Source organism: Fringilla coelebs (assembly GCF_963513975.1).
Source record: "Fringilla coelebs genome assembly, chromosome: 2".
Classification (NCBI taxonomy): domain Eukaryota; kingdom Metazoa; phylum Chordata; class Aves; order Passeriformes; family Fringillidae; genus Fringilla; species Fringilla coelebs.
Window position 1 is genome coordinate 63412802 of NC_140029.1, and position 13699 is coordinate 63426500.

Here is a 13699-nt window from a genome sequence, read left to right on the forward strand (position 1 = left end):
ACACCCAGCCTGCGGAAGGCTGAGCTGCTCGGCCCGAGACTGCTCGCCTGAGGAACCCTGGTCCTGCATAGATCTCGCTAGCCAGCTAAAAGCGGCCCAGTGGCCGCCTCTACACACTTCTGTAGACTGAAAAAAAATAAAAATTCAAGGAATCCCAAAACCAATCAGCTGTACTTGTACATGAGAACAAGATTACATTTTTCAAAATCGTCTGTAGCAAATACATAAAGTGTTATACCAGAATGGGGAAGGGACAAAAGCCCAAACACTATTATAGTTATTGCAGGGAAAAAAAAATAAACTAATCCAAAAGGATAAAAATCACACCTTAGACAAAGCAGTCAGAACAGTCATCCATTTATGACACAATGTTTTAAAACAGTTTTAAAACAATGTTACTACTTTAAGCAACTCAATCTCATCCACAATTAAATACAAAAGCTAGTCTTAGGGTTTCTGTTAATTTTAAGTTTCTGCTTCATATCTAAAAATCAATCTTAATTGACTATAAACACTTTGAGGTCCCTTAAGTATATCACTTTTGGAGTCACAGAATTTGGACATTTGGTAAAATTACTTCATCCCCAGTTACAGCAGAAATCAGCAAACCAAAACTATTTAAATATGTGGGTGATAGGAAATTAAATGCAATGACCTGACCTTCTGACTGGCTGTGTGCTGGGATACAGAATCCTTAAACAAAATTAAAAATTAAGTTTCATGTACAGAGTGCTTAATGATGTAATTTGCTGCACAGAAAAAATAATCAAATGCTGCAACAGTAAGTGGTATGAATTTTAATAATTTTAACTACTTTTAGCTATACCAATTGTGCCAGAAGGAAGATTAAAGCATAACCAGCATCTACAACTAAAAATCTATCTATCATTGTAACAACAACATAGGGAGCTCAGGGTGGTGCTTATCCTGAGCATTCACCTCATTAAGTGGGATACCTCTGCAGTTCAACTTGTAATCAACACATTTAGACCACTTCCATTACAACTTGAGCAAGCAAGTCCACAAACCATCAGAAATTAAGAGGGAGGAAGCAGATGTTTTTACCCTGGCAGCACGTCAATACTGTCAGCTGCCCCACAACCAGAGATCTGCCTATCCCCACTCTCCTGTAGGCCAGCAAGCAATATCAGCCTCGAGCAAGCCCATGGCAGTGGGAAAGCCAGCATCATCTTGACAAGACTCATGCCTTAAGTTTTAGCTTTGATATTTTTCATGTTCTGAACTGTGCTAGTATAGAACTCCGAACTTCATATAAAGTGTTAGCAAGTTCTTGTCACAGTTCAGTCAGACAAAACAATCCTTATCCAGCCTGAGAACCAAGGACACCGTTGCAGCTTCAGGCCCAGAAAGTGTAAACAGTGAACTGAGGAGAGCAATCTGGGAGGATGGGACTTCAGACTCTCGAGCTGTAATAGGACAATTAACCCCAACATGTAAATGGACCAAAACTTATAAAAGTGTGAAAACTCATGACCCAGGGTCCATCTTGGGTGGAGCCATGGCTGGGCTCTTGCACTGCCCAAGGTGTATCCTTTAAAGGCATTTTAATAAATATCTACTTTATTCCTTTAATACTGTCTAGCCTCTGTTTAGGTAGCCTCACTAGGCATCAAGACGAGCACCACAGCCCTATGTCAGCTTTGGCTATCCTGTGGATACACAAGTTATGTTTCCAGGAACTTTACTAAGATGTGCATTTAATTCCTTTGAAAATTCAGCTATTAGATTGAGAGAACAAATTCACTGACCAATTCTATTTTCTCTGAATCTATAAGCATCATTAAATCCTTTATTTCTGCTTTTGTCTTTCAACATTACAGAAACAGGTCTCAGAAAATCAGCAGTTACATGCTTAGAGGAAAGAGCTACCCTGAACACATAGCTGGGTTAGTAAAGCAGCTTGATTAAACATACAGGGAGCCCAACCAGCTTAGCATTTGCACGTCAATTCTAGACTACTTCTACCTGCCTAACTGAAAGAAAATCTGGCCCACTTCCAACAGCTGGATTGGCTGTAGCTAATGCCTTCCCTCTTGCATGCGAGCATATCATTGAGTACAATTTTTATATTCCACAACATAGGTGTGGGTGCAAGACAATAAAAGGTGATGTTTGTATAGATGAAGTAAACACCAATCTTCCCTAGAAATTGCTTTACTGGCCTTTTTTCCCTATTTCTTCCCTGACACCTCTTCAAAAGTACAAAATACCACAATGCACATGAAAATGCAGAAGCCTCAGGAGCCAGGCTGATTTGGGGCAGGAAAAGACCCCATAAAAATGCTTGTTTGTATACAATTGATGAGATGATTAAGATTGCCAGCTGCCTATCTTTGGTTAACATCAGAAGCTAAATATTCCCAATTTGCATAGGCATATAATTAGTACGTGTAAAGTTGAGGCTTAAACTGATGATATTCTACTTGTTCTGATAACAGCTGGCTTCAGATAAAAACAAAGACTAAGAACACTGACAGGAGGTGACGCTGCTGTTCTACCTGTTCACACCTTCAAATTGTATATCACTTACTCCAAGAATTTCAAGCATCACACAATACAGAAGAGAAGAATTCTGGGACTGCATCATGATGATCTGACTGCAACTACTTAATCACAATTGGAGGAATTAAAAACAATGATGCTCTGTACACCAATCCCATCTAGTTCTTTTGGACATACAAGAAGATTTGACATCCATGCCAAAGTAAACCAAATGTTTAGTCCAAATTAACCCTTCCAGCTAGGTTTATTTCCTTACTCACCAGCATCATGGATTATTACCCATCTTTTCTCCCCCAACGAGAGTATGTTCTAGGAAGACTCTTCTTGCCCAAGCCTAAATTTGAGACTAGCCTAATTATCAAGTGCTCCCATATAAAGTTCCAAATTGTCCTTCTAAGAAAAAAAAGGGATTTTTTTTCCCAGTTGTAAAGACCACAAAGTTAGAACAACTTCACTTCTGGCTTTGTTATCATAGCTCCACATTAAATTATGCTGACCCAGTTAAAAATGCAGGCAGGGGGCATGGATTCCACAGTACAAAGCAGCCAAACAAACTTAAAATCTGTCTGTACCTTAATCTAATACTCCAAGACAGTTTTATTTCATTTGATTACTATTTGACCTAAAAGGTATTTGCTCTTCTTTTAGGTAAACATTCTATTATTTTGCAGAAGGTATTAAAACTTAGTTGAGATTCCCGGTGTACTGCAGGACCACAATATTTTAAATCTTCCTTTTGGCTTGTAACATTTAGCACAGTACTGGGTATATAATGAGCAGAGTGCAGTGTTTATGCTTCTTGTATCTTATGCAATAATTTGTCTGGGATCTATGTTCCTCAGGGTTAATAAAGGCCACTAAAAGAAAACTAGCTCTTTTGCAGTTGGAGATGCCACACTTTTTTTTTTAATCCCCCATTTGGGGCCCCTGAAATTAAGCCCAGCTGCCTTCTGTTAACTAGTCTGTGGCAAGATAATTCAAGTATCTGAGCATGGCTAGCCTCAGCAAAATGAGATATCTACTTTAACGCTTTTACTTAGTGGACGGTAAGGACACACTGAAGTCAGATTTTCATGCCAATATGGAAAGCCACAAACCTCCAATTATTACTACTCACGATGCTGACCCACCTGAAAGCCCTGTGGAAGCAGACAGAGCTTCCATGACAGAGCTTCCAATGCCCATCCACATTGTCTGCTTCTACTGCTCCAAAAGATCTTAGCAGAAAAGCAATTGCTATGTTTGTTTATTACCAACTCTTTTGTAAGGATATTCTTTGAGGTCCTGAAATCCTCCCTGCAACTGGTCAACCTCCATACTGAGCTACTACCAGCAAAGAAGCGAGAGGCAAGTGCTCCTGTTTTCATTCCCATATACCAATTATCCACTTTACAAGTACAAACCTATCAAACAACCCTCAGGAGACTGGACTCAAAGCAAGCTGGCTGCATTCAACACAAATTGCACCAATAACGGAATACAATGAACATGTTATCTCCTGGTTTGGTATAGAATAAAAGAGCTGGAATTCTCTATTCAACACGAAAACTCAAGGAAGGAATACAAAATCCAGTCCATACTTCTTTTGAAAGTTAAAAGATCAAGGCTTCTTGACACATTAAATAGGTACAAGGATTTGAGATTTGGTACTTTTATGTTACAGGAATCTGCTTTTGCCAGTACACAAACTTCTAAAAAGGCAATTAGTTATTTTGCTATATTGCACGAGCAGTATAGTAAATGCTTTAGAGCTTCCTGGAAAGCGAAGCTTACCCTGTCCTTGAGGGAGAACAAATGAAACACCTACACAACTCCTTGGTCTTGCCTAAGACATGACACCTCTTCTATCCTCTCCTAAAGTTTCTAAGCAAGCATCCCTCCCATCCCTTTTGAGGGAGGAAAGCAGCAGACCTGTCAGTCAGATGGAAAAACCTAACTGCCTTCACAAAAGACAAGGAAGCCCTTTCCCCTTCAACAGTCCAGAAGACTAGAAGTGTCTGAAGAAGAGTCTAGAAGACCAACTCAGGTACAGTTTCATTTTTTTTACTAATAGATGTTACCAGAAGCCTAACCTACCACCTAATGCCATATTTCACAGACAAAATACCATATTCACATGCGTACAGGACATCAAAGCAGCAAAGAAAAATTAGAACCTTTCATGGTAACTAGCACAGACAAAATACCATATTCACATGCGTACAGGACATCAAAGCAGCAAAGAAAAATTAGAACCTTTCATGGTAACTAGGTGCAAACAAGTGACTTCAATTTTGATCACATCAACATAAAGATTTAAATACTTTCAAACATAAAAACTTATATGAAATTGTAGATAACCACTTTCAAGAAATTCATTACAAAATTAAGTGTTTGGTCAGAAAGGCTTCACAGATTTCTGGGGCAAACACCAGAAGACCAGAGATTCTCAAACATGCCAAATATTTATACTAGTGTCCCTCAGAAAGAAAGAAAGAAAGAAAAAAAAAACCAACAAAAAAACCCCATACAAGGCTAAATACTAGCCAGCTACCTTCTTGTGCAATATGTGTTTGAATAAGGACACTCCCTTTTCAGATACTTAAACAGTCTTCAACTGTAACACCAAAGTACCCCAAGATGATAATCAAAATTATAATTCTATGAATCCATGATATATTTATAAACACCTCCCTGTGAAGTAGGGAAAAAAGTTTTGTTATTCCATCTATAAAATGGGAAAATAATTGCAATTTGCATACATTCACATGGGTGCCACGAAAAAAACCCAATAAATCAAGTCCCTAGAGAGCTATTCTATATTCAACCACAGCAGACTTTTTTGGTATAATATTACATGGTTGAAATGAAATCAGATTTTCTTTGCTGTTTTTTGAAAGATATAATCAAAAGGCAAAAAAAAGATTAAACATGTGCTAGCTGCCTAATTAAATCTATGAAGAGATTGTTCTGCTCAAGATGCAAACAACAAACCCAGCCGACAACGCAGGAAGAAGATGGAGCATTAGGAATCAGAAAATACACTCTAGCAACACCCCACAATCTTATGAACCTTGTCAGGTGCCCTTTTGATTTAATCATTTCAGTATCCTAAATTCTAGATGTTTCTCCCTCACTTTTTAATGTGACAGAAACAGAGAATCAGTGTGCTTACATTACTTGAACATTTTGGGTATCATACAGCTCTCCTGGAAGATTCCCTCAGTTTCATAAAATTCCAATTTATACATCCTTCCATTATAAAAAAAAAAAAAGATGCTGTCACATTGATTGCACACGTCAGTGTTCCTTTAATGCCTTTTCTTGTCTGGAAGGTTGCTCCTCAGTGATGTCTGATCAGTGCTATGAACACTACAGATTCTTCTTGCACACCTGGCAAACAGTGGTTAACAGGATCCTGATCAATCACAGCAGAGCTCTCATTTCAGGACCCTCTCCTGATGTGGAAAGCCTTCTGTATCTGGCTGAAAGTCAGATCTCTATTGCAGAGAAATCACTACCACTGACTTTGCACCTAACATTACATGTGCATGAAAAGAAGTGAGAGGCCCTGATGCCAAAAGCTGCATGCAAAGAGTACCTGCTGGTTAGGGGTGACTTCAGTTACCTCAGCAAGACACAATAACTCTCTGCAGAATTTCATCAACCTTCTGACTTACACTGCAGCTGACTAAGAAAAGGCAAGGACTGGCACTCCAAGAACTGCAAACCTGAAATCTGACACACTACCTGGTCAGGAATCCCCTACTGCACCTCTGAAAACCTGGGCACACGCCACGCTAGCACCCTTGGAGACTGACCACTTTCTCCTCACACAGATGAGCTAGCTCTATGTTCCACACAGCAAGTTTGCAGCGGGGCTTGAACACTCAATAAAACACATCTCCATGAAGGCTTACAAGTCTTTAAAGGAAGCTGTGTCTGCAAACTGATTTTGCAAATCACTTACTCTATCACCACCTCCAAAGTCCACCTGTTACTGAATCTGACAATGACAAAGGTTAAAAATGCTCAAGAAGAGGTCCTCAGCTGATGAGACATGACAGAGTATGAGGGAAATGAGTAATTCAGTAACAGGTGTTTGAATGAAGAAGATACAAATTTGTCTCCTGTTCTGCAGACACTAGTACATTATATACTCCTATTTTGTACTTGCTGTACTTTTTAATACACACAAAATCAAGTTCAAGGCTGACTGCAACATTTGCTTAGCCTGAGAAGGGAGACAAGTGTCAGGTGAGCCAAGAAGCCTCCCCAGCAGCTTTAATGGTTGTTAATCTGATTGTGAAGGGATAACAATCCAACAGTTAAATACCACTAGACAAGATATACCTTCTCCCCTTCACACTGACCTCTTTGAGCCACCACTGGTCTTCTCCAGATGTGAAGGGCTGGCTCAGGAAGCTAAGGAAGCAGAAAATTAAAGAAACATGAAGAGCTTTGCAACTAGTTTACTCCAAGGCACAGACAGTTCTGATGCAGGACTAACTTTTTGGAAGATACCAGTGCTTTTGACAGCCCACAGCAAATTTTGTGAAATGGAATACAAAGCCCAGTTTCTGCTATTATATTAGTAAGCAGGAACATCAATTCAGTATCAGAGTTTCCCACAGCAGGTATTTTGGAAACAACTGACAGACTATTACTGGAAAAGATACAGGTTTTGGATTTCGTTTTCAAATCAGGTCAGTTGATAATTTGTCTTTAATACTTGATGACACAACCCATTATCTACTAGTTCATTGCCTCCTCTAACCTGTTATAAATTAGATACCTAATTCCACTTCTAATTCCACAACAAATACAAATCTGATCAGTTACTTGTAGCTGCTGCATCTTCCTAATTGCTGTCTTTTCACATAATGGCATTTTAAAGGACAAAACAACCTGCTTAGATATGTGCTGGAACGGTACAATTATAAAAGCCTCAAAGAACTTATGTAAAAAATAGTTAAAGAGCCCTTTAAAACTAGTCTGACTGTTACTCGGCTACCAGCTGTGACCAGACTTCAATATTCTACAAATTAAAAATCAATCCTTTCATAAAAGAAGCTTTAGAGATACCAGTGCCACTGCTACAGTGTTAGAAATACACAAAAATGAAGAAAAACAAATTCTGTAATTACAGGAAGATTACCAGAGGCTTGGTGTATCACAACAGCAAACAACAATAATTGGGCCTCAATACAGCAAGCACAGATCCCAATCAGCTTATGAAGATTATGTTCATCACAAGATACCATCTCCAAATTGCATTCTCCACAGGTATTTTGAAAATAAACAATGATTTCCTAATGTATCTGTGTATTTAAATCTTTTAAAATGCAATGCATTCAACTGATTTTGAACCTCACAGAAAACACTACACAGTACATCAAAATGGACTTAGAGTCATGAACATTTCAGTGTTGAACTATTTACTTGCAGACTAAAGCTTGGAAAATTCTGTAGCAATAGCAACCAAAGAGGCTTCCCACCTCTGTACCTTACTTCCTACCCATGTAATTCTTTCCAAGGTACAAACATGTACACTTTTGTTCTCCCAAGAGCATATATATTGGGTTTAAAGGGTAATAAAGAAGCAGCTGGAGTTAAAAAACTCTGCATGAGAGTACTGTATTACATCGAGTTCCCAACAGGAAGTTACCTGACACCTGTGTTTTCACTTTACCTACTGAGACTAAACAAGCCAGTGAATACAGCAGGTCCATAGTACCTTAAACCCACCTAACCCAGCTGTTAAATCCTTACTCCCTTCTGGTATCCTTTCCTGTGTCCAAATGAAATGCAGAGAGCTGACCAATCTGTACTGTGAAATTTTGAAAGAAACTGCATTGGTTCATAGCAGCTGGGAGTAACAGCATTTCTCGGACTGCTACAATGCTTACTTGTTTCATGAAGCCTTGGAGGGGAATATGGGGAGACAGCAAAAACTCTACTTAGTGCACACAACAGTACCCAGAACTGAGCTGGCAGCAGCATGTCCACTCATTCACTAAAACTGTGCAGGTATGGAGCCTCCACTGCAAAAAGCCTTTGACACTTGATAGGAACATGGCTTTAAGCCAACCTGTACCTTTTCCCAGATTCCCAGAGACTGCACCGATTTGGCCTCCCCAGAACAACATTCCTGTGCTCACAAAAAATTGATGGCAGCATGATAGAAAAATGGGGCTGAATTCAAGCATCCTCAAGAACTAGATCCTTGCTGTTAGCAACACAGGAGCAGTAAATACACTGAATCTGCCAGAGCTGATGACGGAAATCTGGGCTTTCTTTCTCTGCCTCATTTGGGGTGAGAATGCTGAAGGCACAGAATAAAAATGTATCCTTCAAAGTTCCTGATCCCAAAGGTGATACAGACTTAAAGATCACACACCTGCCTGTAACTGGGAAAAAGACATCAGTGACCAGGACTTCAGAAACCAAAAATCAAATAAGAGCAGGAGTAGGTGAAATATGACACAGTGACTATATTTCTTTCTGGTAAATGGCCCTCAGCAAATCTCAGAAGGATAACCCTACAGCCTAACCAACAGAAGATCAAGGACTTATCTTCTTTTGACTTATGACTAGGGGTATGACAAGTATACAAAAAGGAAATTTTAATCCCAGTCATTGAAGTGTTTTTACATAAAGTTAATTATTCAGTTAATTTACTCCCTTCTAGGTTTTGGGTTTCTTTATCTCCTTGATTTTCTTTTAAATGAGAGCACATAGTTTCAATATAGTATGCACTTTGCTAATTTCATGACCACACAATCTCATTATATCACACACAAAAAACACCAGCAAGTCATGCAGACACCCCTACAAATTATAACACCTCTGCTCATCAAGACTTTTTCCTCAGTTTTAGTCAGGGATGCTGACTAATCCTGACAGAAAGAAATGGGCTGATTGTTTGATCCATCACCTCAAATATCAGAACTGTGAGTCAACAAATGGGTGCCTGCTACTGTAATAAAGAATAAGCAACACTTCTAATCCAAAACATTGAAGGAGTAAATAATGCTAGGAAGGATTTTACTAAGCAAAGAATGAAGCTGAAGAAGTGCAAAAATCATAAGGTTCAAATTAGGTTTTACAAAAACTAGGCTAGCTTAGGAATCAATATAAACAAATAAACACAGTTACAATGAGTATCACAAATTAAGTGATTGCAACTATTTAATTTTGTCCTGTGAAGCCTCAACTGTACTGGAATAATTAGTGCTGGATGTTTAGGGAAAAAAGACTTCACTGAGACTCATGTCCATAATCAACACAGGAAAGCCCTCTCATTTTTTGTGTAACAATTAAAAAACCTCTTTCACATCTCAGGAGAACACAGAATTCAGAAGACAGTGAGAAGAGAACTGGCAGCTGTTTGTCCAGATGAAGCCATGAGTGTCTTGGCTCCTTATTGATCAGCTCTGCAGGTTGACGTTAACCTTGTCTGCTGCTAATCACATGTAAGTACCTATAAAAATAGAAAAATCTCACTAATTAAAGAAAGAACAGAAACTCATATTAAGTGAACACTTAATTTGTGGCATTTGATACTGCTATTATCCCTTTGGAGGGCTAAATATTTTTTTGAATATTAATACCCCAAAATCAAAATTCCAGTTCAGTATCAACAACTTTACTTCCCTAAAAGAGGAAGACAACAAAGAGGTATGGAACTTCCACCCAAACTTGAAACTAGAAAAAAAGAGAATGAACCTGTACAGGTCAAAGATTCAGAACCTTTGATTTCTGCTCAACAGATATATTCCTCTGCTCTTAGAAAATCACAATGAGAAGCTGCATGGGGGGGGGTGGGGGGCACAGAGAAAAATCTCAAAGTACTTACTCATCTTTTGTTTCCCTTAAAGTTGCATTAGGAAAAAGTAAAGACAATTATATGTCCCAGCAAACCCAGTAATAAAATATGAGTTAAGTAAAAATTAAAGGAGTAAGTATTTTGGTCTGCCAGAAGAGTCTGTACCCAGAGGGGATCAATAGTAACTCTCAAGTATTTAATAGCAGTCAAAGGAAGATTACCAAGGAATGTGTTCAAGCCTGATGTGTTCAAAGGCAATGACTGTTTCCAGGCAGAAGGTGACTCAATTGCCACTGTTTTCAAACTGAAGCTGAGACTGTAGAACTCTGAATATTTTAAATTATCCAGAGGATATAATCTAGATATCAGACCAGGATTTATTACGCCATCATTCTAAATACTTAATTTCTCTTTGGTGGAATTTGACAAAATGAGAAGATGTAGATCAATGCCAATGAAAGCACTGATGCCTCCTGATTTCCAAAGCTGAGCACAGAAAATGGGAAGCAGGTTCTCTATGTCAAACTCTTTATTGCAGTACAGGGAGCAAACCAAGTGTATTTAATCACTGACAGTTGGGAATTAGGTATATTTGATTTAGAAAACAAACACTTTGTGAAGAGCCAATAACTTGCACTACATAGAGACAATCTGTGCAATCAGCAGGTCAGTCTGTGTACCAGTTCCTCAAGAGAGGCACAGTAACTAATGGCAATTATATAGCTCTGCTGTGCTCATTCATTCTCCACTCTAAACTTAATTTACATTGTTTCACTTTTAGAGGCTTAAGTTAGATAAAGTTTACTCCAGAGGGGTACTTCTAACATGAACTTTTAAATACCCAGATCAGAAAAGAGTCAAAAAGGAGGTTTAGTAGAAAACCTCAGACATTTAATACAAATTAAGCTGTTTTTAAAGACACTGAAACATTTCCAATCTTTAAAAGTCCTTTAAATGAACCTAAATTTCATTTTAGCATATCTCCATGGGTATACAACCTTAAAACACCTCTGCATTTTATCTACTTGTTGGTACAAAAGAAATATGTTACCTAGATTTTAACCCTTTTCAAAAGCAGATATGACAGCTTTAACTACGTTACCATTACTGGAGCTCTGCACCAGTCTTAGGCTCAGCCACAGAAAGGAAATCAGTCATCACACTGGAAGACAACCCTAGGGATATGCTTCTCCATAAGAGCAAATACACTATTCCAAAATAATTACTCCCCTTCAGGGGGAAACGAGAGCCAAGCCACCTTAGCTGGTCTAGCAGAAGTAATCACAGCAAAGCTGAGGCGGTCCATTCCCTCCTTCCTCCCCATGGAGGCAGACATTCAATTCCCCTAGTCTTGGGCATGCTATAATATAAGCAAGCGTGGATGACAGATCAGTTCACACTAGGCACGAACATACCTAACCTTTCCCAGTTTAGAGCTCTGATGGATTCAGGCCAGTGACTGAGAAAGCAGCAACAAAGCCGGTAACCAATACGGAGAGATGAGACAAGGACAAAATGAATGAGGAGCAGCAAGCAGGAAGAGCCTCACTGGATAAGAAGGGGAAAAAGAAATGCACCACGCCCCCTCCTTACCCTGAGAAGCAACTGCTAAACAGAAGGATGTGCAATTTTTAGTTACTTTCTAACGTTTACTAATGTTAGCGAGAAGTGTTGAAGTTATCATATTCTTTACATGCAAGATTTTCTGAAAGAAAGAGTCACTGTTGCAGACTTAAATAAAAATTAAAGATTACTTTACAGTGTGAATGTCATCTTAAAGACACTGCTGCTGCTAAGCCTGACCTGCATAAAATTGTCTCCACCCAAACAATAGCAGCAGAAGTGTGAATTCTACTAAAATACAAAATGTGCTTTCAGAGGACTAAAATTCCAGTCTACTGATTACAAAAGTTAAGTGATAAAATCGACAGAAGCATGGAAAACACCCTCAGGTGAAGTCCAAGTAATCTGACACATATTTAGGTTTTCACTCTAGCGAAGCCTAAGCCGATTTCAATCCTAGCCTGATTTCAGAGCTCCCTCCCCCTTCCTTTCCTATTACAGAAACTTAAACACGAGATTTGGGATTTCCTCTTTCAATTGCGAGAACTGAAGATGTGTCCGATAATGACACGCAGATTCGGAGACCTCTGGAATATCTCTGAGGAATAATAAGCTCCCAATAACCCTTGAAACTCTCAAATTCGGGGGAGTAAACTACTACCACATTAACCTTACCGAGCACCGCACTCCTTCCCCATTTAGACGCAGATGCCCAGCAAACCATTACTGATGTGCCTCCCAGCATTTGAAAATAAAATATAAAAACTGAAAAGAAAAAAGGAGCTGATACACGGTAGGACAAGGAACAAAACGGGCCAGCACAGCACACTATAACCAGGCTCACCAGAGCGTGGGAGCGGTCCCCGGCACCAGCACAGGCCTCCGTGAGCGGCAGCGGCACTGCGGGGCGAGGGCAGGGCAGCCCCGAGCCCCGGCGGAAGGGCCGCCACCGCCCCGGGGGGCGGCACAAAAGACGGCCGGCACCATTGTCCGAGGCCCCATCCGAGCCCCGGGCACGGGGAAGGCGGCAAGACGGCGAGGCCGCCGGGGTGGGAGCGGGGAGCGCCGCGGGAGGAGAAGGTGCCGCATCCCGCCGGCCCTGCTCGGGCCCCGGCGAGCCGGGCAGGAGGCGGAGGGGCCCGCGGGCGGCCCGGCCGCGCCAGCCCTTCCCCCGCCGCCGCCTCCGCCCCCCGCCGGCCGCGCCCGCCCGCATGACGGCGAAGAAAAACCCCCCCTCAGGCGTTCCCCCCGCCGCCTCCTCCCGCCGCGAGCGCGGCCCGGCCCGGCCCGGCCCCTCCTCTGGCGGCCGCCGGCGGAGGCCGGGCCCGGCCGCGGCCCCGCCGGCCCCACACGCACCTCCGCGTCGCGGCCCTTGTTCTTGAAGCTCTTGATGCGGTGGCTCTCCAGGCCGGTGGCGGCGGCGTTCTCGGCCATGGTGGCTCCCGGCGGCTCCTGCGAGGCGGCTCCGGCGGCTCCCGGCGGCGGCTCGCGCGAGGGGCGGAGGGAAGCGGGACGCGCTCCGTGACGAGCGCGCGGGGGGGAAAACGGGCGGGGAGGGGGAAGGGGGGGGCCGCTGGCGCGCGCGCGCGCCGTTGCTGAGTGACTGGGAGAGGGGTGGGGGGGGAGGAGAGCGGGCGGCGCGAGCGCACGTGACGCAAAGGGCGGGCGGACGCCGCCCAATCGCGGCGCGGCCTCGCGGCTCTGGTCCCGCCCCCTCACCACCCCGGTCCCGCCCTCGCCCCGCGTGGCATTCTGGGGCGTGTAGTGCCGGCGGGCGGCGGCTCCGCACGTGGAGCGGCGGCCCGG

At 41.9% G+C, this 13699-nt stretch overlaps 1 protein-coding gene across 1 annotated transcript in view; it reads right to left on the reverse strand.

The window, feature by feature from the left end:
- The window catches only part of KPNA3 (karyopherin subunit alpha 3), a 47477-nt gene extending 34088 nt beyond the window's left edge, over nt 1-13389 (reverse strand). The window contains exon 1 of the mRNA XM_084226354.1: nt 13250-13389. Coding sequence (XP_084082480.1) covers nt 13250-13327 — 78 coding nt within the window. The 5' untranslated portion in view covers nt 13328-13389. The remainder of the gene's footprint in view (nt 1-13249) is intronic.
- Between the last annotated feature and the right edge of the window lie 310 nt (nt 13390-13699).